Below are 27,433 nucleotides of genomic sequence, written 5' to 3' on the forward strand. Positions count from 1 at the left end.
TGACAAATTGGTCAAAGGACAGATAACTGAACCCAAACAGCTTTATGAATGACACAGATCCACAGGAAATAAATGTGAACTACAGTAAACTAGCAGAATAAAAGCTGCAACACCTATAATCTCTATTTTATTCTATTTTGCAGTCATGCTTTTTTCTTTTATAAACAAACACATTTTTATTTTTATTTTTTTTACAAGCCTTTCCTCACAGAATGTTCTGTATAATATATGGTTCATTTTTATTTATGATTGAAAAAAAATCTACTAAGAAATATCTTACCGTATTGATTATTGATTAATCTTCCGGTGGGTATGCCAGGCCTGCTTTGGCACCTGTTGTCCTAAATATTTTTGGAGCCGATCCTCACACGTGGCCTGCTGTATTAAAGTGTCCATTTCTATAGTATAAGTTGACTTTCATTTTGAGAGAAAACTAGAGCAGAGAGGAGATGTGCGTCCAATTCTTTCTGCCAATCGATCAGACTGCGGATAGATCGATAAGGCACTAGGGCTATTGATCACTACGGTCCTCTATTGCTGAGGCGCTTTCAAATGCAAATGTACCAAAATAATAATCTATGGCAACACACTAATTCCTTAACAAACTGCAGGCAAACGCTTTCCAAACACAGCGATTCAATGTGCGTTTTTCCCGGCCTTTTAAATGTAGCTGCAGCTCTGACTGTGAAACAAACTGTTGGAACAGTAGGCTGCCGTTTAAAGATTTAACAGGACAAACATGTAACATTCAAAATGCAGGGAGATTGATTTGGCCTGTAGCCTACTGAAACTTAGGAGAAAATGTTGAAAGGCAAAACGATAAGTTAAAGTTATAGTGACATTGAAAAACAATAGACTTGACTGTATTTAGCTGAAGAATAAAATGACAAATGACAAAAATTCCTGTTCAGCAAAATAACTGAAGTTTTAACGTTTAGTGTCGTCAACTATAGTTGCAATTAATATGAGAAGTATAAAAATATTTCTGTTGGGCATCTCTCATAGCCTATGAATCATACACACACACACACACACACACACACACACACACACACACACACACACACACACACACACACACACACACACACACACACACACACACACACACTAACTTAGAGTCGAGCCATAGTCAAACAAAGCAGATGTTGTGGAGTATATTTGTTCCAACAAGGCCACATCAGTGTGTGTGTGTGTGTGGTGTGTGTGTGTGTGTGTGGGGACTGGGATGAGAACAGCAGCGCCCCGTCCCGCTGACTTGCTCAGAGGCCTGATCAATGCGACATTACTAAACACTGCTACTTAACTTTTGCCAATAGCCAGATTCAAGTAAATATACTTTAGAATACATTAAGCGTGATGCATCAGCCACGGAGTCATTCAAGAAGTCATGAAAAGATTAGTCTGTCTCTATCGAGTGATTCCTGGGAAACAGACAAGCTTGCGGGAGAGTTGGCCCAATAGAAATACCTCTCATTACCGCACTGTGTTTAATATAAATGAGGTTAAATAAACAGAAAGTTTTGAGGTAAGTAAAAAAAAAAGAAAAAAAAGGGTCTCTTGCTGCATGGAAATATGCTCCTGAGTAACATCATGAAGGATAAAAAATGTTTTTGAATTATTACTTTTTAAAAACGAATTTTGTTAGTATTATGTTCAACAATAACAGGCTAATAATAATAATAATAATGAAAATTTAGCAGGATAAAGAAAATAAAAAATGAAATGTAATGTGTCTTTAACACAGAGAGTGCACAGCATTAAGCCAAATGAAAAGCTGCAGTTTAAACTTTTCAGCTGAGTGCCATATGGTCATTTCCTGTAGGCCTAATGAAAGCGTTTGCTGAGACAGGTCAAACACATAACAGGATGGACCCAACGTAGACCATTTGAGCAGAATGCATTTTTTGGCGCTATTGATCCTTCAGAAATGCATTGAGCGCAGCTCCGGGTTAGAGCATTGATTAGTTGATCAGTAAACGACAGCAGTGCTTAAAGATAAAAACAAAATGCTATGGGCCTCATGAAAGACTTTAATGCTGAGCTGTGGTGGCTTTAAAACAAACTGTAGGCTGCTACCAAAGTCCTATAAAAAAACAGAACATTAAAACTTTTAGAAAAAACAGGATTTTATATTATCAACAAATAAGGACACACAAAAACACTGCTGTAGGACCGCTGCAGTGTGTGTGTGTGTGTGTGTGTGTGTGTGTGTGTGTGTGTTAGTGTGTGTGTGTGTGTGTGTGTGTGTGTAAAGTCGATGCCAACGTGGTGCTGAGGCCACCGCCTCGCCCGCTGTTATTAATATGAAATAAATCACCGGGTCTCTGCGGCATCGCCCCAGTCACACCGCAGATATCGACACAGTTAATATTTCATATTGTATTTGCCATAGGATATGCTTATTTAAGTATTCGAAAACAGTACATTAAAATCCAAATTAAAACCGAGCTCTAGGCGGATACATGGATTTTTTGGGGGGGAAAATAGCTGGGTTTACTTTGCATTCAAATTTTATTTTGGTTTGCTTTTGAACGATTTGACTGAGCTGCATGAAACAGAAGAAAACAACATTGATTGGAAATAGGAAAAGTATAGTGATCAGCTCCACACGCCATGTTGACCCTGCTGTTTGTAATCTGCGTAGAGTTAACCTGACCTCGCGTGGCGCAGTGGAGCCCAGTAAAAAAAAAAAAAAAAAAAGAGACAGGGAGACAGAGGGGGCTTCTGATATGAAGTTTACAAGTTCTTGGTAAAAGAATAAAACTTTTCAGCGCGTTGTTTTGGGTTGTAAACCCTGGTGAATTAGGAGCAAGGAGCCAGCAATGAAAGTTAACATCCATCACCACCGCGACCAATAAGCTGCTCTGGCCGGCTGGCTGAGCACAGATGACGGATTCGCTGCTGTGCGGGCTTCGGTAATTCATTTTCGATAGCAGTGGTTGCTGGGATCAATACAGGGACATTAACCCAAGCGGACACTGCTGTTCTCCTGATGGCACAAGCCAAAAGCCACCATCCCTCGTTGGCAATCAGCAAAGACACAGTTTTTAGGGTCATTATTTTGGGGGAGAGGAGCTGTATGCCAAGGCCACTGATATCACAATTTATCAGTGAAGTTATGGATGGCCGTGACCTCACTGTTGGTAAACACTGGTCAGGGAAATTATTTTATGCAATTTGCAAATGATTAGTGATGCCACTTCCTGGATTGTTAGACTATTTTTTTTCCAGCTCCTGGTCGAAATCCTAATGGCCTCATTTTACATAACTTCGGTGTAAATGCCAAGGCTCCTCACTTGGTAACAGTGTTCATATAGTGTATATAGAGCTACTAAAGGCCTGCAGAGGACACACACACACACACACACACACACACACACACACACACACACACACACACCCCAGTGTGTTCAAACATGTCTAAAACACATCACATGGGTGTTGATGTGTTGATGTGATTTTTACAGTTTTTCTCATGTGTCACTTGTCTCAGCACGTGTCACCCTATAGACGACTGCACACACTCGGACTGGACACCACAACATGCAACACATACAACACAGTCCTGTCATACAAAGGCTGTTGTATTTTTTTTTGTTTTTTTTGTGAAACTTCGAATCAGATTTTGTTTCGATTGTGTCACATTGGTGTTGATTCAAATCAGTGGTTCACTTTGAGGGTCTTTTATGGGTACAATAATATTAAACTATTAAATCTATTAAATTAAACTCAGTACTAACACAAACCACTCCACTAAACCACAGCCTTTCAGTTTTAATTTAATGTTGGAATCTCGCCTTTTATTTGCTTTATATTTAAATATCAGCTTTACACACTCTTCAGTTTCCACCAAATATTATCATTATTCTAATTTTTATTATTTTTGTTGTCGTTGTTATTATTATTGTTCAGTCCTTTCACAAAATCCAGTCCCTCGATCTCATCGTGCCGCTATAGGAACCAACCTATCGATGCATCTGATCCATACATACTCTGACAGTGATGGATTGCTGACCAGGATTGACGTCAGCGAGCAGCAAGTTTTATGCAGAAGTTTCTAAGGCATGAAGTATGAGCTATGTGAGAGTTGATGTATTTGAGAGTTTGATTTTCTTTGTGTGAATCTAAGTTGCGAATGAAGGTCTGAATGAAGCCTTAGAAGCGACGACGAGAGGAAACTCAGCAGATTTATTCAGTGATATTTTCTCAAGATAAAAAAAAAGCACTAGAAAGAGCTGATTGAAAGCTTAAAGCAAGACACTGGACGGAAACATTTCACCGTTTACTTTTCAGATTTTGGAAAGAGAGACGCAGATTTGATTTCATGGGTAAACATGTCAGAATTGAAACGTGTCAAAGGTCATCCGCGCAGTCGATCGTCATGTTTTTAAACTGGATCTTTTCTTGTACAAATTCTGCAGTTCTTTCTGTAGTTATCAGGAGATTGTGCATCTTTAATTTAGCATGTGCATAAATATCGAAAACAATATAAAGCGGAGGTTGTAAGCTATGACCTCTTCTAGATAAGTTGTGGTTTTCTCATTACACTCGTGGCCTGATGTGATACATGTCAATTAATATTTAACTTTCAACAGAGACATCACATGCGTTGCTGGCGCCGTGTCAAACGGTTTTATCAGAGAAAACAAGGAGCGAGTCTCTCTTATCCATCTGAGTGTAAATGTTGCACACGCTGCAAAGGATTGCATTTCTGTGCTTTATCTTAACAAGTGTCTAATGCAATCTTTTTCAGGAATCCGAGGTTCAGTTTGCAACATGAACAACCCATGACATAGGGGCCAGTGACGTCAGATTGGCCCCAGACAGAATGCGCGAGTGCGAGGATACACCGCGGGGGCGCGCACATGCGCACAGGCTCGATCTCATCCTGACATGAGCGCGGGCACATCAATATACACACAGAGAGCAGAGCAGAGCTTTGGGTATAGTAGAAGGTGCTCTACAGCGAAAGAAACGCAGGCAGGCGCAGACACCTTCACGCACTGAGCAGAGGTTTGCGGTTCGCAGTTTGTGTGGCGGCCGGGACCCGATCTTTTAAAACCATGCTGGATTGACTGCAGAGAGGCAACTACAATCAATGGCTCGGCTTTGAAATCGTTCAAAATTTATTGGAAAGGAGTGTGAGATAGAGCGACAGCGAGAGAGAGGGGGAGAGAAGCGAGGGAGAGAGCGAGAGTGGCGAGAGGGGTGGAAATAAAGATCCTTCCAACAATGGAGCTTACAATGGAAAACATTGGAAATCTGCACGGTGTATCTCACTCCCATCAAACGAGCGACTTAATGAACTCCCCACACGCGCGCCAGTCGTCGGCGTCGCATCGGAACTTGGTGTCGCACGGACGGTCAGCTATGGTGTCCAGCATGGCCTCCATACTGGAGGGAGCAGGGGACTACCGCACAGACCACGCTTTGTCTGGCCCCCTGCATCCGGCAATGACCATGTCGTGCGACTCCGGGATGAGCCTGAGTAGCACCTACACCACGCTGACGCCGCTGCAACACCTGCCCCCCATATCCACCGTCTCGGAGAAATTTCACCATCCACACCCTCATGCTCACCATCATCCGGCGCACCAGCGACTCGCAGCCGGGAACGTCAGCGGCAGCTTCACCCTGATGAGGGACGACCGAAGCCTCGCCTCCATGAGTAACCTCTATGGCCACTACCCGAAAGACATGTCCGGCATGGGGCAGCCTCTGTCCCCTCTGTCTAACGGTCTCGGGTCTTTGCACAGCTCCCAGCAGACTCTCAGCGCCTACGGTCCTGGAGCTCACCTCTCCAACGACAAGATGCTCTCCTCGGGGGGCTTCGAGTCCCATGCAGCCATGCTGTCCCGGGGCGAGGAGCACCTGGCCCGGGGACTCGGGGGCCATGGGGCCGGGCTCATGACATCCTTGAACGGCATACACCATCACAGTCATCCGCACTCTCAGGCAAACGGGTCCATGCTGTCAGACCGGGACAGGCAGACGGTGGTGGGAGGCGGGCAGGGAGCTGGGTCAGGGCAGGTGGAGGAGATAAATACCAAGGAGGTGGCACAGCGAATAACGGCAGAGCTCAAGCGCTACAGCATCCCCCAGGCCATCTTTGCTCAGAGGATCTTGTGCCGATCCCAGGGAACTCTGTCTGACCTGCTGCGGAATCCTAAACCGTGGAGTAAACTCAAGTCTGGCCGGGAGACGTTCAGGAGGATGTGGAAGTGGCTCCAGGAGCCCGAGTTCCAGCGGATGTCAGCGCTCAGGCTTGCAGGTGAGTGAGGAGACAGCTCCCAACCTGAGTGATGTGGAGGGATCAATTAGAAGTCAATGTGGCGAGACTGTCAATACCTGCTCAAACAGACATTACTAGAAGTTATTAGTCGATTGTATCGAGTAAAACTTCATCATGACAGTTGGGGTGTTAAATGTTGGGGGAAATCTATATTTTGATTGATGCTACGATCCATGATAGTATAAACAGACGCTGTGCAACACTGGAGGTGTTATAAACAAAAGACCGGTGGCATCTCTCAAAAGCAGGACTGGTGCAAAAGCAGTCTGCACAGACACGTTTGTTTTTACGCACATAGTAGAGCACTTTTACGCACGGATACAGCATGGATACACACATCCCTCTCCCTCTGGCTAACCCTCTTTCTCTCTCTCTCTCACTCACACAAACAAAAACACACAGAGACAGAGACCAAACAAAGGAAATTAAAGCAGGATGTGACCAAAATCCATTATATCTTGCAGCTATTACTTTAAAAGTAAAACCAATCTACACTTATAACGGCCGCCCAAATATCCCCCTTTATTCTGTATCAGACAAACTTGATATAATGCTTTGGCACTTCCCCTGTCAAATAAACGCGTCGTCGCAAACGAGGATCGTCTGAGGCCTGGCAAGGGACGGGAGAGCATGACCTCCTATGGATCAATATTTCAGGTCCAGGGGTCCCCTTTCAGAGTAGCGTACTAATAAATGATCGATTTGGATCTGAAAGACAGAGACACAAACAGATGCGTCTTTCTGTGGCCTCTGTTGTCTCCTGTGCACTCTGGGATATCTTGTCTCCAAAGCCTGTTTAGATATTCTGTGGCTGCGAAACGGTATTTATTGTGGTTTGAGAGGTTATACAGTCCAAAAGTCTGAAAGGTGAGGTGAGGTCTCAGACTTTTGGACACCATTATGTGTGGGCTCATTCGGACATGATATTAGAGAGGACTGGGCATCCCTTCTGTTCAGTGAGAGACAGAGTGAGACACAGACTAGCATTCTATCGGTTTTGGCTTTCTGAATGGTTCATCTCTTTGATCCATCGTTCTGATTTTTATTGCTCAAAGATTAAACCACTAAACGCTGTGATGTGAACCCACATCCCCGCCCCCTTTAAACCTTTTAACACTTACAACCTGCTTAACAGAACGTAAATGAAAACGAGAGACGTCGCAGTGGGGTTAAAACAGATGTGAGCGAGAGGTCCCCTCTCATTGATGTTTGTGTAAAGGCCTTGTTTAGACGTGCTGCGCTTCCAAACGTCAATCAGCTCTTCTGCGTCGTATTTCAGTGAACAGTTCAATTAAGCAGATATAGTGGCATATTTTAGTTCCAGTCAATGCCCTATTGAAAAGCACTTAATGGCATGTAAATTGTTCCTTTGCGCATTTAGTGGGGTTCTGGTAAATAAAGATTTAAACACTCCACAATTGTCTCTTTAAGTGCCACTGCTGTTAAAGCTAATTGGGCTGTGGGGTTTTATATCTTCCACACTCGGCATCAGGATAAAACCCCCCAATTCAACTGACATGGTGGAGTGGCACAGTCCTGTGCAGTGGACACCTACTGTATATTTTAATGTGGTCAGGCCCAGGAGCCTATAGGTGTTAGGTGTGTCATTTCTTCTCCATAGGGGTTTAAATGGAAATTAGGGCAGCGGAGATATCTACATTTGATCCAGTGGCGACAGATGTTATAAATGATTCTATTTTAAAATACATTTTATCATACATTTCTACCAAATATGTTTATTTTTTTCTTGTTGAAACAGCAGATTTCAAACCTGTATTAACCTGCTGTCTCAGTAGGTTTCAGGGAAAAATCCAGTCGGGCCAAATGACAAATGACTTGTATGTAAATGCACGGAGCAACATTTTACTTATTGCATTTAAAATCACCATTATCCTCGGTGCGCATGTGGGCTGAGAGTAGGAGTTTGGGGGTGGGGGGGCTGAAAGTGAGGCTGGGCCATACTCGCTCGGCCACATCAATCAATAAATTCAAATTACTATTCCAAATTCATCACAGTCACACAAATCAATGCAGCTGCCCTGCTTAGCTAATGTGAAAATGCCAGTGTCTGCACACACACACACACACATGACAATCCACTCCTGAAACGAAAAACAGAACAGAGACAGGCCTGTTTGGCGGGGAATGTGTGTCCTTCACGCTTAACATCTCCCAGTGCAACGAAGGGCAAAGACCCACATCCTTCCCCACCTATTGTTTTGTTCATATGCAGGACCATAACACCGAGGCCAAGCGAACAGGGCGGCTTTTTATACATATCCTGAGCATCTTAAAGCACTTGCATCAGTCGACTACAGTATTGAATAAATAGGCAGCTTCATTGTAAAGCTGCACAAGTAAGAAAGACGCGGGCAAAGTGAGGTTTGGGGGGCATTTAAAGATCGCATTAACGATGAAAACAATTCGTCTTTGCATCTGTGTTGAATTCCACACTCCATCTCAATGTATTTGGTTGGGTCAATACAGCCCTGATCGATAAGGATAGCCAGTGCATCTATCAATTATCCCGCCTCAGCACTCTCTCCCATTGGTCTCTCCCCCGGAGCAGAGAAGGGGGGACGGGGGCCGGAAAAGAGGGGAAAGAGGACAGCTGTTGTGAAAGAAGGAAAGAAGGAAAGAAAGAAAGAAAGAAAGAAAGAAAGAAAGAAAGAAAGCAACTGCACACCTTTTTCTTTTGCTGTAATCATGTTCCGTGCACTCTCACTCATTCGCCCTTTGGGGTTTGGGTTATACACGCCTTATTCACGCCTCTTTCCAGACAGATGCTGCAGAAAATATTGTATTATATCACCAAAAAAATTGTGTCTCTCAGTAGCATGAAGCTTGCAGTCTCAAGGTGGTACCAGACAGCCTTTCCTATATACCTTAATTTTTTCCTCCTTGTGACAGTGATGAGGTGCCATGGCATGCCCCCCCCCCCCCAAAAAAAAGCGCAGTTGGTGCATTACCATTTGAATGGCCGGAGCACGTGCCAGGGTGCGCAGGTCAAGACCCACAGGACACAGAGGAAAAACATTGTTGAGAATGAGGGTGGGAGGCCTCTATTCATGTTTCAATGGACTACAAGCAGTTTACACAGGCCTAATCCTGGAGCAATACACCCCCCCCCCACCCCCTCCACCCCACACACACACCCCAATCCACCAACCCCCACCCCCGTCACACTGCGCTCCCTTCCCCTCCGCAAAGCCCTCCATCATTTTCTGTGGTGGCCTAAATATATTTTCACTGAGCTGACCAGTTGTCTATCTTAGGCAACACTTCATCTTAGGCTGGGGTTAATGATTTTGAGATAAATGCTTTTCTCTTACGTGGTTGCCTCAAACTGATAAAAGTAAGATATTTTAGAAGAAAGAATGTAAGTGATTGCTTTTCTGCAAATGAAATGGATTTATTTTGCTTTGTATTTTACCAGAAGAAGATAACAGCTTTTTATTTCCCTCTGCAAAGCGTTAGTATGAGGAAGCGTATGGTTTTTATTCAGCAGGTCAGTTCTGCGGTTTGAGGGCACTGTCCAGAGTGCTGAAACACTCGCCCATCCACTCTGAACGGCAGGATTTCGTCTCTGTTTTGAGGACAGTTCAAGGTTGTGAACTGGAGTTTTACCAATACATAGTTAATAGCATTCTTGTAGGCCCTAAACACCATTATTTCATCCAACAGCTTCCACCCATCGATCAATATTACAATCCACAATCGCGTCAATCACACCCTCCTGCATCCTGCTTTCCAGTCCAGTGCGAAGCCAACCGGGGTTTTCTATTTAAATCACATCTCCAGCTCTCTGGCTTTTTTTGTTGTTGTTTGTTTGTTTTGGGAGACACTGAATACAAACTGGGGGTCGTCTTTATTTTGGGATGCTCACCAAAAAATATCCTAAAGCAACAATAGTCAGGAGTGATGCTCTTTTGGTCATTTGAGCCAGGATAATGGGTTTAATTGGATAGGGCATTAAGATGTGATTCAAGCCGGATAATCTAAAACAGGATTTTTTTTTTTCATGAAGAGATGGCTTGATGTTAGCCTGCGAAATGATCGATTGGTACTTTAATAATTGATGTGTGAGGGGAAGATAGGGGGAGTAAACAGTGCAGCTGCGGTTTCAGAGCCTCGTTGTTCGTTAAGCACAGCAACGTGTGCTGTAAGTACTGACACACGCATGTACAAGCATCGCCTTTGAAATCCTCTAGTGGGAGAGCAACAGTCATTTTCTTGAGGTTATACCTCGAGGCTATTTTGCTTAAATCCCGGGTTCAGCGAAGCTCATACCAGATGAAATGACATCTCACGCCTTGCATCGTTATCTGTAGCCCTGCGTGAAGAGGCTGGCTGTATGTGGTGGAGGCTATAAACTCAATTAATGCAACTTTAGATTAGCATAAATCTTCACGTTGTGGACTGAAATTAATATTCACAATGCGCATACACGCTAAAACAAGATTCATTCTGTTGTATTTAGACGCAACTAAAGCTTCCCATCCTGCATGACTGCATAGGACAATATCATAGCATCAGCTACAGCCTGCATACGTGTCGCCTCCCCGTTTCTTCTCTCCTGTGTGTATGTGATCGGGATGTAGAGTGCGTCTGCGCCACATTGTTAAGGCCGATCTGGCGAGCCCTGAATCTGTATCGATTTCCATTCCCCGGCCTCTCCTTTCCATCTCTGGAGCTGCGCCATGCAGCCATGCAACCCCCTCCATCTCCACCATGCAACACCATTTCTCCCATTAACAGCTCACCCTTCATAACACACAACAGAATGACTAATGAACGCGCGCTCTGCTCTCACGCTGGCTTGTTGCACACCTCGCCGCATGCCCCGGTCAAACACAGTCAAATGCTGACTTTTAAAATCGCAGAGGTTTAGCAGCGCCCCTCTATTTCTGTGATGGAGCAGGATTAGCAGCATGAGACGACTTAAAGTTCACAGTCGTTTAACCTCCTCTCGCTCATTACACGTCCCACCCACACGGCCCAGTCCTGCACACACTGCTCTGACCATGTCGACCTTATTATTCAAAATAATATAATTTTAATAGAAATCAGATTAGTCCGACTGAGGCAGGAGCCTGCACTGTCTTCCACATCTTCTCTCTCTCTCTCACACACATACACACATACACATACACACACACACACACACACACACACACACACACACACCACACACAGAGTTCCAATTCACACGGGGTGGGGTGGAGGGTTTTTTTTTGGGGGGGGGGCGCTTATAGCAATTAGAAAATGCAAGTAGAAGTCTGGACTCTGTACAGTCTCGAATACCGTCTCTTCTATTTTAGATGATCAATTCCTACGCTACTCCGTCGCCCCCTCGCCAAACTGGATCGATAGGAGAGAATGACCTTTAAATCAAATTGCTGGCAGAGTCGACTAAATGCACGCGGCTAGCATCAAAGGGTTAATGGCACTGCGTGCACCCACCGCCCCCCTCCTTCTAGGCAAAAATACAAAGGGCCCAAACCTCAGATAATCATAATTAAATCTGATTATTCGTCGTGGATCTCTGGAGTCAAATGGCTGCATAAACAGGATTTGAAGATTTAGGTGAACGCGGTGTGGGGCTTTGTGTGAAGATGGCTGATGAGAAAACAAATCAAACTGTGGCTTTTGACCCGCCACAAAGTGTGGTGGTTTACATAAGAGCCAAAGTGACGGTTCCAAAGAGCAGGCTGTTGTGCAATTAAAATGTTGGCCAGAGCACATCAGCGCTGTGTCAGTGGAGCTCAGCCCGCTGTTATGTAACGCTGGGATGCCCCAAAAAATGGGATCTGCTCCGTGCGTCCTGCGCGCCTGTACTGACTCCACTGCTTTCCCTGCGGTTCCTGCATGGAGTCACTGTCTTTCCACAGATAATTTGACTGATGCAAAAGAGGCAAAATAACAAATTCAAATTCTGCCATCACTTTCTCCTCCAACCTGATTTGATCAAATCTGCTTCACCTCTGCTTCAATTTTTCATTGAGCAAACACCTGAGATGTCAACACTCAGGTGTGTGTGATTGTTTGCAGGTATTCCTGTTCCCACGCATACTTTGGGGAAATAAGTAATGGATTACTTTTTTGGAGGGAGAGTGGTTATAAATCTGTGTCCAGCGGAGCTGAAGCAGCAGTGATGCAGCGATGTGTCCACACACTGGCCGCTTATCTAACGTCCTGACAGGCCATCGTTTATTAAAGACCCGATAATGGCTTGTTTAATGCGCAGGCTAAAAACACAAGGCAAGGACACTGTCCACACGATTAAAGAGAAGAGAGGCCGGAGCACACCGGAAGGTTTCTATAAGAGAAATAACATATTTCATCTTCTAATAGATGTTAAAATCTAACATTTCTCAGATGGAGAGAAAATAATTCAGTTTATTTCTATTTCTTTCTTAAGCTGATGCATGTTTTAGATGTTTTTAAAGAAGCGGCCATATTTAGAGACGACAGGAAGAAATACGCTATTGCAGAGGAAATAGAAATATAAACATATTTTTCTTATAATAAATAAAAGAGTTTTCTAAATTTGCTTCACTACTTGAAGGAAAATGAGAATTTGAAATCCAGTAAAAGATTAAACAAGGTGTAAAACTGACATTTTTGCAACGCATTGTGTAATGGGTATTTCTTTTTGGATTGTAATGACTAATCTCCGCACGAGACGTGTAAGAATTGACACTGTAGGTAAAAAGACTGTTTGTTGAATGTTGAGATTCAGCTGTTGACAGATCGTGTCTCGACTTCACGCCGGGCCTTTCTGAAATGAGAGCCTGCAGATGGTTTGTACGGAACCTCTGTAAGTCTTTTTACAGGGTCGATCACAACAAAACCACACGCGCACGCACATACACACACACACACGCACACACGCACGCGCGCGCGCACACACACACGCGCGCGCACACACACACACACACACACACACACACACACACACACACACACACACACAAAGACACACAAAGACCCACAGACAGACAGCCAGACAGACACACAGATTATCGTACCCACAGATGCAACCCGAAACTCCGGTTGGCCAACCCCACACAGATCAACAAAGGAACAAAACGACTGTGAAATCAATTGATGAATGAATCGATGTCAGCCCATATACCCTTTGTATTACATGTTATTAAATATAACGAACTGGCTGCTGGTTATTCTAAAATTATTAACCTGTTTATTTTGAGCCGGTATGAAAATGCTGACTTATTGTTTATACAATCATACAGTCAGGATTTCTAAAGAACACGGCAAGGGGTGTGTGTGTGTGTGTGTGTGTGTGTGTATGTGTGTGTATGTGTGTGTGATGATATTTTTCTTTTTAACATTTCAGATTAAGACACTACAGTTTTAATAATGTATTTTACACCGTCAAATATAAATGATGAATTATATCATTATTATTATTGTTACTGCTATTAGCTATTTTCTTAATTCTTACACACATCGCCTAATAGTTTAATTAATTCAATTAATCAATAAGATAAAACAGGGCACTCCTGAAATGAATAAATAGATAAATAAATAAATGAATGCAGCCTCATTCATTTTTTAAACCAATCTAAACTTACAAAAGACACGAATGGAGTTTGGAATAAATGCTAATATATAGTGGGTATAAAACCTTTAAATTAAAGAACGCACGCAATTTGCTACAGAATAATAAAGACACGACACTTTATTTATTTCAATCGAATATGCTGTGTTTTGCATTGGAGAAAATCGACCATATAAATGCAGTTAGCTCAGTGCAATAAGCGCCGGGTTGGAAATATTTCTGTTGATTCTCTCCACATGATTGAGTGAGAACTGTATTGAATTGAATCTTGAAAATTCCTGCATATTGAAAAGCTGTCTGTCTCCCCGCAGAGAGTCAACAGTATCACCTGACTGCAGATCAGTTTGCTGATTCTCCTGCGACAAATAAGAAATAACAGAGAAGTGACAGCTGAACATTTGAAGAAAATGAACATATTTCCTTCGCTGTAACTTTTCTAAATCTGTGCACCTCATCTTTAGCATCGTAAATACAGAGGAGGGCGAACTTTGACCTAACTGTGTACCCGGATAGTCCCGCGAGATTTAAAAGTTAATGATTATTGTGAAGTTTCCCCACAAGAAAAAACAAAAAAAACAAAACATAAATTATAGGTTTACTTTCTTTTAATTTTCTCGCAGCTTTGCAACGTTTGTAAACTCTATTCAGTAAATTTAAAAAGGAGCTTAAAGGGAGTTTTTGTTCTGGCTCTCAGATCCGCATGAAGCCCAGACATGCGGATCTATTGACCGGTCACAGAGCCTCTCCACCCACCGCTCACCCACCAAATCCAGGAGAGACAGATGCTATTTGTTTAAATGTTCATTTATTTTAGTTATTTTAATTATATTTAATTATTCAAATTGTTTATGATGTGCAGTTTAAAGCAGTTAAAAAGTCTATTTCTTGATTTCTTTTTTAAATGTATATATTCGTGGTTTTATTTTTTAAGCACTGATTTGAGATTTTGGGCACATTCGCCAAATTCTTTTTACCAATACAATCAGGATTCAATTCAAGAACAATTCGTCTAATAATAATTTGTCCAAGTAATGAATCTCCTAATAAATTCATAAAGTACAGACAGAGAAACACACACACACGGCGGTCCCACACCTGTTGTTAGTGGGGAAATGAAAGCGTGGGCCTGCCTGTCTGTGGCTACAAAATAAAGCATCATAATCATTACCGCTATCACGCATAACTGGTCAAAGCAATTATAAATGAAATCAATGATAATCGCGGGTAAGAGTATCACACTAACAATGGAACCAATCATACAAATAAATGGCACATGCAGAACAAGGCTGCTATTAAACTGGCAAAAAAAGATGATAATAATAATGCAGGTTAAAATTCAGTCATACGTTTCTCTCAATCATGCGCTTAAATGGCTGAGTGCATTTAATTATCTAAAACCTCATAAGGAGCGTGATCATCACAGACAGCAGCCTTTACTGATTATTGAATTTTTTTTTCTTTAACACTGGGTTGCTAATAACATGTGGGGGTGAAAACAGAGCTGAATAAAATCACGTTTCTCAGGTGCATTTTGTGGATCTTAAGCTGACGCATCACATAAAATATGATGTTTTTTGATCACATATACATAAGCTATAGCCTATATACACACTCACAACAAACACACTTCTTTTTTTTTTTAATGAAATATAAATTCCGGTGCACGCATGACTGTGATAGATGATACAGCAAATCTAAAGGTAAACGCATATGGAGGACTGAGGTGCCTTGTGGGCGAAGGAGTAACTGAGTTCAGGTTGAGTGTTATTGAAGTGCTGAAGAAGAAATGCCTCGCAGCTGAGTCGCCGGAGAAGGCAAACAAACAAATTGTGTCGCTTTATCAGTATATTAACACCAATTCTCACTCATTACATTAAGGAGTATCGAGCTGGAAGTGTTTTGGCCTGGCGAGAGAGAGAGAGAGAGAGAGTTGGCACTGCCCTGCAGCCTGAATGGAATAAATGCCACAGTGTACAGAGAGGGGCCGTGCCGACACATACGCTGCTATCAATCTTTAGGGCAACAGCCCATGCGAAACAGCAGAGACGTTACTTAATAAATGGACTTAAACATCAAATTGGCCAATCATGCTTCTCACAATATGGAGAAGAGAGCAACTACAAGCAGACGACAGGATTGGCTTCCAACAATAAACGGCCTGCAGTGTGTGTGTGTGTGTGTGTGTGTGTGTGTGTGTGTGTGTGTGTGTGTGTGTAACGCGCCGAACCATAACCGGTAAACATGTTTATTGGTAAATTAATTAAATCAACAGACTTTCACCCCGTCTGCTTTACAGGGATCACAAACAGTGCTTCATGATTGGATTTCACACCGCGGGGGAGGCTCTTTGGAAAACGAAGAGCAGGGGGCGAAAAAAAAATTCAAATGCAGATGTGTAATCATGGTTTCATAGGCACAATATTAGGCGGTTTGACTTTCTCATTATGAGCAGGAAGGGCAGTGGTGATCAATAAATGATTAATGCTCAAGATGGACTCGCATCTGTGGGGACAGCGGAGCCCCTCAGACAGCCTGGATCATGTACAGTCAGCACAGGTGAAACAGGTGATGATCATTTCCTCTCCAACCCCTTCTCTGATTTTAAGTCCGCAGAGAAAGCTGGATCATCACATCGCTTCCTTCCCTCCTTCCTTCCTGGTGGTGTTTCTCGCGTCTCCACCCCTCCATGAATCTCCTCTACAGACCCCCACCACCACCACCACCACCACCACCTCTCTCTCTCTCTCCGAGGCATAATTAATTGGACGAACTGAATTTCACACACGAATTATTCACGAATCTATCGATCGATATTGAACACCCAGGGCCTTTCTCTTAACCTCGCTTGGTTTGTCGTGAAGCGAAGAATATTAATGTCATCAGTGGAAATGAAATAGGCCCAAGTTCTACTGTTTTCATCCGAGCAGAAAAGGATAGGTTGAGGGGGAAAAATCACTCATTAAGGAATTTGATCGTTGAAGAGAAAAAGGTCAAAGAGTCCAGTCCGGGTTATGACATTCACGAGGATCAACGGGGCGTCTACTAGCCTATATATTCATGGGAAATATTATCACAATATTAGACTAAGAATATAGCAAATTAAAAATGTATGTATGTTAAGTAAAACAGTAAAGCCATGGATGAACATGTCTTTGTTGACCAGTCTTTGTATGTGTGAGAAGAGCCTGAGGGATCCATTCAAAGTAGGTCAGCTGCCGTTCACGGCTCCATATAGCGAGTTATAGAAATCACATCTCTGTCTGGCCGTGTACCAGCGGGGTGTAAACCTCACATAACACTCAGCTCCAAACTAGGATTTCTGCTCTGGTCCGGCTGCTCTTTGTGCATGAGTTTATGTCCGTCTCTCTGCTCGGTGCCTACTGTAGCTCTAAAAGCTGCAATGATCGATTTTTTTTTCTTTTCTACGCCGAGCTTGGTTCAGTAATCAGGGCCCCCTTCCTCACCGATCGATCGATATTGATTACTAAATCCAGCGCCTGTAGCAAAGGCAGCGCACTACGGCGCCCCGTGCAGCCGGGCCACGGCGAGAGCGACACCTGCCGATCGAAACGGCACAAAGCAAGCGGTCGATGAGGTGGCAGGACGTGACTCGCCGGCACAAAGATGTGGACAAGAGAAACTGGGATCCTCTGAACTTGTTGTGGAGGAACATTAAGAGAGAAACACTCCTCCCCTGAGTCAGTTTTTATGTGCTTATAGCATACACAAAACATGTATGGACATACATCCTGAATTTTTTTTTGTCTCTCTTAATTTTCGGAGATTTAAAGAGAATAAAGTCCTAAAAAATGTCCAGCAGTTAGTTTACCAAGCATTTCCCCCACAGATTTTGCTGCTTCTTAAAATCAAATCCATTAATAGATTTTGGAAGATCCCCCTTCCTGTAACTAGATAGATCCATGTGAATTTTACTGTCTGTAAATTCACATAATGACAGTGAGGCTGTTCATGAAAAATAGCATGTTTTCTAATTTAAAGAAAGTAGATAAAATAAGAAAAAATACATTTACATCACATGAAGAAAATATTTATGCAAAATACCCCAAATCAAACACTTAGTGTGTGTGTGTGTGTGTGTGTGTGTGTGTGTGTGTGTGTGTGTGTGTGTGTGTGTGTGTGTGTATGCATACCTGTGCAAGGTCACACATCTGGATGAAAAAAAAGTCACACACTGGACGGAAGTGAGGTGTTCAGGTCAACCAGAAGCTGCAGAAAATAAACAGAAACATAGACTGGACTTAAATATTGAGATAAAAATTCCTCTATATTTATAATAATATTGGCTGTATTAATCTAGCAGGAAAAACAGTGGAACTGTTCTAAAAGCATGGCCAATATAAAAAATACTGCTGTAGAGTAAGACACAAAATGGAGAAAAAAAAAGTATTTTTACCTTTTACAATATTCACATTTCACACTCTGTCTGGATTTTGGGAATTGATATCACTGTTCTTATCGAAGAACATGAATTTTTTCTCTTTTTTCTTTTTAATTTTTTTTTTTAAATAATGGTGCCAAAGATGTTCAGTAGGGTTGAGGTGTGGAGGGAAAAGACATGCATGTCAGAACTACTTGCCGCTCCTTGTTGGACTTCAAACAGGCCTGGTAGAGCCTTGATGCATGTTTAGGCTCATTGTCCTGCTGGGAAACGAATCCTCTTCTACTCAAGGTAAACCCAGAGGGGACGGCATGTCTTTGCTGAGTGGAGCAGCAACTTCTCTGTGGTCACTGCAGACCTCTGATCCACTGCAAGTCTTTAAAGGTTTTAATAAGTATAGCATCCTCCCGCCTGCGAACGTAAGCTGTCTGATTGTGACTGCAATGTTCAAACTGTGATCTGTAAACAAGAATTTTCTGCACAAATTTTGGTATTGTTTGGTAAATGATAAATGTTTCACTTACTGCTTTGTTGTTGAAGAAATCGTTTGGAAATTACAATTTTATCTGCTCAGCTGGTGTTGTGTCTTGGATGCAGATGTTCTATTTTTTTTCTTTTTACTGGTTGCCAGTTATTGTCACTTTAGGTGATACCTTAAACTAGTATGCGTTAGTTTTTTTTTCTTCTTCTTTTAACCACTAAGAAGAACAGTGGTTTAACTTTCAGTTTAACTGATCACATTTAATCTCCTCTGACATTGACATGGAAAATTGGAAAATACAATTACACTTTTATCAATGATGAAACATAATAATATCAACAACTGCATTATATTACATGTGACTATATAACTTAGTCTTGATCAGAACAAATCACACTATATATTTAAGGAGCATACATAGTTGAATCTTTATCAAGTCAGATATCTCATTGTCAGAAAAGTTGTTGAATGTCTATGAATCACAAATGATGTCTGTTTCAATAAGAAGCACGAGGCGAGTAAACTAAGCGCGTTTCACAAAATGAGTTATAAACAGTTCTCTGTCATGGACTCAGACCAGAGTGTGTTTTCAAAGAGGCTGTTGTCATATTGATGAATGACAGATAAATCAATTTGCCACTAAATCTATCATATGAGTCGACCTGCCAGTATTTATCCGTTGAATTACTGGGTGACATTTAGTTTGGTCTGTAGTTATAGGTTCACCGGGAAACGCGGATGTTGAGGGTTTAAAAGTGCCTCTTATGTCATTATACTTGGAGCAACTTCGTTAAAGAAAAATACAACAATAGATGCAGCATGTTAGGATTCTGGTGAACGCGGGCCTCATCAGTGCCAACGATTTCCTCACAAAAGCTTTATGTGACTTCTTGCAGCTTTAATGGTCTGTCCTGCTCGTACTGTAGCATCTGACCTGCTGAGACCTAACTCACTGTGACACTGAATAATTTCACCAAACCATAAAATGACATCATCATCCACCTCCGCCTACTCATCCTCATGACTAGCTGTAATATTATAATAAATCAAAGTATTCTACAGTATATGATGATATACATACAAGCATGCGTTTGTACAATTTTGTATGTGGCATATTAGCGCGTGCGTTTGTGTGATGTATATATAGCTGCAGTGTTGATGTGGAATATGAATATGATGGATAGGCCTGTGTGCAGGTTAGACATCTGTAGTAAACAGATTGGACTGCAATGGCTGATCAATGGGCTCTGTTCCACTGTAATTAGACACACAGCGCCACTGCTTGGCTCCAGCCACTTCAGCATAATCACAGCCTCCCCCCCAAACACACACTCTCATGCACTGACACACACACACACACACAAGAAGGAACATAAAGAAAAGAAAAATTCGTCCTTACATGAAATCAACACACACACACACACCACACAACCACACACACACACACACACACACACACACACACACACACACACACAGCGTGGGAGTGAGACATTATTGAAGGCAACTATGAAAGTATCAGACAATACCAACGGCAGCAGGTGGAGACCCCACAGGGATGGCATCTTTCTCTCTCTTTCTCTCTCCAATTTGCTCTCATTTTATTGAGACAGTAGGGAAGCTGAGAGGGACACACAGACCCGTTCTGGCAGGATTCGATCCTCAGCCAGCAGGGGAACATGTGGCTGCAGAGGTGGTGCCTTAACCTTCCACACACCACTCCTCCTACACCATCTCTGGGTGCCGTTCCTGCCTTTTACCCTGCGCCTGTCTGCTGCTTTCCACTCCTCTCCTACAAATACTTTGAGTTACAACACACTTACCCACAACACAACACTCTATTAACTATTAATTTCTGTGTTCGCTGGTTACAACCCCACCACTCCCTCGGACCCCCTCCCTAACGTAAAAGAGTACACTCGGTGTGTTTTCTTTTGAAAATTGCTCAGTGTATGGGAAGGGGCTCATAGCAGCCAGTGCATGCACCTCTTGAGTGTTTGGGTTTTGGGAGGGGGGGGCTGAGTGGGTTATAAATACCCTCTCAGAGCTCAATAGAGTGGGCTCCAGTGGGCTCTGTTTGAAGTAGCAGACTGTAGACCTGCTGGGGGGGGATTCTGACCTCAGTCCCTACAGAGAACCCCCAATTCCTACAGCAAAGTCGGTCAATATCTCTCTTTCTCCTTCACTTGCTGCCCCTCCCTCCTCTTCTCAGCTCTTCTCTTTGGTTCTTACACACACACACACACACACACACACACATACACACACACACACACACACACTTGATCTTACTCCTCCACCTTTCCTGTTCTTTTCTCTCCAAGCTTTTCTTTCCCTGCGTCTGTCCTTCCTCTCTCTCTCTCTCATTTCCAAACACACACACAAAATGCTTACTTTTGTGCAACAGTCACTCAGTCCCCCATTGCGACTCAAACTGCATTAATATTGAATCAAACAGCAGTGTCTCCAGCTAGCAGGCAACAGCCAGCCCCCCCCCCCCCCCCCCTTCCCTCCTCACCCCATCTTTCTCTCACCGCAGGCTGGCTCCCTGTCTGCACTCTGCAGGATGGAAGGAATATTCCCACTGGGCAGGAGGCATGGATTAGCTTTAAATCAACTTTAATATGGCAATAGAGATGGAGCTGTAGAATCACTGCTGTATCTCTGATGTATAAACTAAGTTTTGTGTTTAAGTATTGGATAATGATACACTTAGTTACTTTACCTCCCTCCACTGCTCGTCTTTGTTATTTAGTCATGAAAATAATCACTTTTGTATATTTACCTTGCTTTGTGTTTTCTTTCCCCTCTTTGCCTCCCACTCTTATCCCCATCCCTCCCACCGCTGCCATCCACACCAAGCCTGCAAGCGCAAAGAGCAGGAGCAACACAAGGACCGCAACACGGCGCCCAAGAAACAGCGTCTGGTCTTCACTGACCTGCAGCGCCGCACACTCATCGCCATCTTCAAGGAGAACAAGCGTCCATCCAAGGAAATGCAGATCACCATCTCCCAGCAGCTCGGCCTGGAGCTCAGCACCGTCAGCAACTTCTTCATGAATGCGCGCCGCCGCTGCGTGGACCGCTGGCACGATGACCACGGTACCAGCCCCGGGCAGCCAGGCACATCCGCCACTACCTTCTCCAAGGCCTGAGAGGAGGAGAGGACCTTCAGAGGGCCGGGGAACCAGGTTGGAACAACAGGCAGCACGGGAGATTGGCTGTGAAACCTGTCTATAACAACCCTACCTGGCCTGGGCCGTCTGAATGTGTCCTCTGCCTGAAAATCCTTTGTGCCATGCAATCATCTTTTTTGTCAGTCAGAATTTCAAGCTCTCACCTGAAACAAACATAATCTAAAAGGTGAACAGTGAAGTCAGGCTCACTCTGCATTACTCACATAAGGACAATCATTAATTCTGTCTTTTTTGAGAGAAAATCATTTTTACGGCATCTGACAAAGTAAAGAGACACCAAAGATTTGACGTTTTTGTTGGAAGGTATCTGAATTATGCTTCACCACCCAAGTAACCACTGATTCCGATTTTTTTTCTCCCAACTCACCTCCTTTGTGTCTGCCTCTACTCTCTCTCACATCCCCTCTACGCCGGCACACGGAAGCAACAAGGGCGAAAGAACGGCAATAAATCTGACAACAGAACAGCACATAGCCTTATTATCCAAGCCCCATCCTGCACACACAAGGCCGTCATAAAGAAAACAACGCAGCCTATGAAAAAAACAACAAGGCTTTCCAATTCTCCGCCTCTACCTCCCCCCCTCCTCCTGTAGTCTCCTTCATTCCTCGGCCAAAGGTATTCCCTGATGGCCAGCCATTTCAGAGAGCAGCTCAGCCTGATCATACGGCAAACTAATGAATTGAAAAATTAATCAATGCAGACAGAGAGAGCGGGGCCTTGACCCCTCCTGAAGGTGAAACGCAAGACGCTCGGCAGTAGATACTCAGGTCTTCCTGGCCCAGGTCTATATTTTTTGCACAGATGTTGGAGGCCTGTAGGGAGACATGTCATTGTTACTCTTAGCCTGAGCCTAGAGTCTGTGTTTCTCTGACCAACAGGAGAGGCGGGTGAGATGTCTGGACATGCTCTTTGTTCTGCTGGGAGCTTTTCCTCTGATCAATAACTGAGAACCAAGCGACAACAACACGCTCGGGCATCCAGCCAACTACATTACAGCTGCATACGAAAAAGCAGAGAGCAAGAGGAGCACATGGAACCCAGTGGAGATGGGGACACAAAGGCCTCACTACTACCACAGCAGCAGCAGCAGCAGCAGCAGCAGCAGCACACCTCTCCCTCCCTTGTCCTGTCTGTGCTGACAGAGCAACAGTGCCCCCTGCTGTCGATAGCAGAGACCTGTGTCCAGCAGAGCGAGGGGGTTCAGAGTGGAGGAGAGGGAGGGAAGAGCCACTAGATGCTGAGGAGAAGTCATGGCACAACACATTCAGGCCCTCACAGCTCTTTGAAGGCAGATCAATAGCTAACCATTATCCTATTGTTGTTCCTCATCCAACCAGCACTGGTGAAGCCGGAGGAGGGGGATGGTTAAACTGAATGCTGAAAACACAGGGATTTAGCAAAGGCAGGGATTTATTTAACCAATCCAAAATCTTGTAGAATCTACAGAATACGATTACAGAAATTACACAAAGAGGGGACAGAAGAGTACAACAGTAACAGTAAAACGTGACAGAAAGGCTTACTAAGACAGGCACTTTTGAGGTGCAGTGGAGGTTTAATTTACATTATTCTGGGAGGCTTCATATTTTATCAAATCATTATTCCATTTTTCCATCCCATCTGTTTACAAAAAAAAAGCTCTTAACAGATGTGATTCAAAGCAAATCTCCTGGTTACTCCCACACAAGGGTTGTCAGTAGCTAACCACCACACTCCGCTGACAAAATGCTACAATAATTAGTGCCAATGCTTACTGCCTTAATGCGAATCAGAGAATATGGTACTAGGGTTCACACACAGCTACAGTGCGCCCCACTGATGACGGGCGGTGTGTGCCATAGCCAACCAACAATCAGCTTTTAACTGAAGTAAAATATACTTTTTTAGTAAAAAAAAGAAAAAAAGAATCAGATTTTAAGGCATACAATAACCAAACCTCAAATGACAAAGATACCACACACACACACACACACACACACACACACACACACACACACACACACACACACACAGTATGTGTTACAAACAAAAAGAAAATGTCTCCAACACATAACTGGACACATTTTGAAGCAGAAGAAAAAAATCTCTCATTCTATCTTTGGTTCTCTACCTCCTCTTCCCTCTAACCCCATTGCCCCCCTCTCTTTCTCTCTTCCTCTCTATATTGATGCGGGTATTCAATTAGTACCATAGACACAAAGTTTCTATTTCTTGTTACTATTGTGCTCTGTTGTGCATAAGTAAGGCACCTTGTTGATAAATCAAAAACAAAAAAGGAAGGACTTTTTAAAAGGAAAAAAAAGAGGGATGCAAGGACCGAGGCCAATGAAGGACGTATTTTTTTTTTTGCATTCTATGTGAATATAGACTCGGAGGAGACATTTACCATGAGAAAGAGAAAAAAAAGAAAAACAGGGAGCTGCTGAAGAGAAGAATAAATGATGGACGCTTTCTCTCTTTTGGCATTTCATGTCAGAACTGTGGTACTCTCAGCCCCCTTTAAGCTGAGCCCCAAGAATGGGGTAAAACGGAGGGGGACAAAACAATGACCTCCAAACGTCCTGGCTGATTCAGTGTGTTTCATTGGAGGGTGGGTGGGGGTTAAAGCTCGGGACTCAATAGTTATCTGTATGGTCTTAAGATGCAACTGTAGCATTTCCAACAATGTAGTTAGATTAGCGGTGCAGATTAGATAAGAGATGGTCATTGTCGAGGAGTTGATCGGGAGGTACCGACTAACTTCACGTTGCTGTAAGCAGTGAGTTAAGGTCGCCAAAGGAAGAAGAGCTAAAATTGATTTGTGGTATACAGTTCAGTGAGCATAGGTAAATAGCTAGATTCAGCTCTAGGTATTAGGCTGACAAAATGGCATTTGTTTGTAGTGAGAACCAATGTGGCTACCTCACTAAGCTGAGTGGTTTGTGAAACCGCCACTAATACCAAAGATACTGCAGCCTACCGGTCCCAAACTGCCTAGGGGGACAAAAAGAAAATAGAAAAAAAAAAGAGCCCCCCCTCTTTGCCCAGAACTGCTACAGACAGACAGACAGACAGACAGACAGACAGACAGACACACACACACACACAAACATACATACATACATACATACAAACATGTTCGTACTAACAGCGCAGTCAGACTGCATCGTGCCACATAGGAGGAGGTGGCTGCCTTGCAGACAGAGTTGAGTGCCTTTTCCCTTCAACCACGGGTGGGACTGCACTGGACACATACACACACATACACACACACAAACACACACACACAAACACACACAGCCAGGAGGGTGAATGCATAAAGCTGCACACCCATTTACAAACATGCACTCACACAGACAATGCACCCATAATTGGATGGACAGAAAGGGGGGCCAAAGAGAGGGACGCAGAGTGGGGGCTGTGTCAGCATTTTCTCCCATATTGACTTTCCATCTTGATACACTAGAATACAAGCACTTTATCATGTAGAAAGTCTATAAAACATTTTCTATACACTATTTATTTGAAACAAAATTATATGTTACTCTTTAATCTGTCAGTCTTTGTTTCTGTATCGTTGATCTTCTTCTAGTAGCTCACAGCATTTTTGTGTTTCTTCTTTTTTTTTTCCTCTGCCCCGTGCGCTTCTACTCTCAGCCACTTTACCTCTCTCACATCAGAGATATTTTTGTGTAACAGAGAAAGAGGGGAGTAAAAAGGCAGAGGCTCTAAGCGCTCGGAGGGCTGTAGTTATAAAATCTTACCACTAAATGTCTCTCTCTATCTCTCTCTCTCTCTCTCTCTCTCCACTGCGTGCAAGCACAGAGGCTGCACTAGAGAAGTGTGGAAGACTCACTGACAGTTTATAGACACAAAAATCTCTCCTCCCTCCACCTTGTCTGTCCAGTCGACCTCTCCCCCTGGCTAGTGCTAAGACTCGGTAGGCGTGTGTTGACAATTAATTCTGAAATACCTCAAAAACCTTTCATGTAAACTTTATGTAATTTAAACTGAAAATAATACTGATAATGATAACAATGATTATGAAACTATGATACTATGATAGTTAGTTTTGGAACTTGTGACTTGAAGCTTTATACTGTTAAATTCCTTTTATTTGTTTGCTCATTTTTCTCGTACGTTCTCTTTGTTTGTTTTTGCTACGGCATGTACTTACTGTTTTCATAAAGGAAAAGACATTGTGAATGTTTCTGTGGAGGGTAACATGAGAAAAGAAGAGACAGAAGAGAAGGCTAGAATAGAGAGAGAGGGGCAAGAGCTACTCACTTTAGATGTTTAGTTCAAAGCTCTTTCATAGGCAGGTACATTTAAAGGAAAAAACAAAAAAAAAACAAAAAAAAAAAGAAAAGAAAAAGAAATGACAAAAATATGATTTGGGCTGAATTTTAAACCAAAAAATTTGATGTTAAACCAAAGGAGGAATAACCTTTTACTCATTGTTAGCTTTCTTCTGCCTTTAAGTTGTCTTTTCTCTGAAAAAAAAAAAAACAATTTCACAGTTACTTTCGAAGGTTCCTGGGTGTGTTCAAGTGCTCCTGATGTTCTTAGAATATTAAAGACCAGCACCTCCTATTGAAAAGAAGGTGCGCTTTTTTCTTTTGTGCATGGATATTGTATAACTGTATAGAAACCAACAGGAATGACCTGTGATTTTGTGGGGAGAGGAGGAGGAGGATGGAAAGACTTGGGAGTGGGTGGAGAAAGGGTGGGGGATATTTTGGTTATCAAAACAAAACAAAAAAAGGTGGGAGGATTTGGGTTTAGGCGTTGGAAGGGTCCTTGTTTTTAGATTTTCCGTCACTGTTGGATTCACTGGTTGTGTGCATGTGTTGTTGCAACCCTTCCCCTTTCCCCATGTTTCTTTGATGTATATAAATCCAGACAGTAGGGGGCAGTGTGTGCTGGGGGAGGTCAAACTCCTCTCCTCCCAATCAATAGCATTCAATCTTCATTCCTCAGCTTGTGGTCCTCACTCGGGTCCTGAAATGTGTGTCTTGCTTTTCCAAAGACAGGCTGTTTACTTGGAGTTAATCAGAGGGACACACACAGGCCCGAGCGGCCTTGAATATACCTGTATGTTTGTCTACATGCTTTTCTTCAATCTGTGTATGTGTGTTCATTTGTACCTACGTGGAAGACAAAGTGTTTTCTTTTTTATGTTCCTTTACTATGGGTTGCAATATTTGTCATGCGAAGATTTGAAACCATTTCTTACTGACTGACCGACCAACCAACCACAGTACCACTTGGCAACTGATCATCCCACCAGAAATGTCGTCAGCGTTTGCTGTCAAACAGCATGTGTGTGTGTCGTTTCACTGTGGGATCAAATAGGTTGCCAGTGGGGCTGATGTAGACACCCCCAGTCACACTGTGCTCTCCCTCTTCTGTTACCTGTTAATCAATCAGAACCAAGTGTCTTTGTGATGGTAGAAGACAATCAGTTTCAAAACAAGAAAAAAGGTAGAGAGAG

General features: G+C 43.0%; 1 protein-coding gene across 1 annotated transcript; it reads left to right on the forward strand.

Annotated features, from left to right (window-relative positions):
- Positions 1–5,235: 5,235 nt before the first annotated feature.
- LOC111232202 (hepatocyte nuclear factor 6-like) lies at positions 5,236–21,915 on the forward strand. The gene is made up of 2 exons (XM_022759606.1): positions 5,236–6,274; positions 21,623–21,915. The coding sequence occupies exons 1-2, from the start codon at positions 5,236–5,238 to the stop codon at positions 21,913–21,915; spliced, it is 1,332 nt and encodes a 443-aa protein (XP_022615327.1).
- Positions 21,916–27,433: the final 5,518 nt, after the last annotated feature.

Source organism: Seriola dumerili, unplaced genomic scaffold, assembly GCF_002260705.1.
Source record: "Seriola dumerili isolate Sdu_G_001 unplaced genomic scaffold, Sdu_1.0 BDQW01000322.1, whole genome shotgun sequence".
Lineage (NCBI taxonomy): Eukaryota > Metazoa > Chordata > Actinopteri > Carangiformes > Carangidae > Seriola > Seriola dumerili.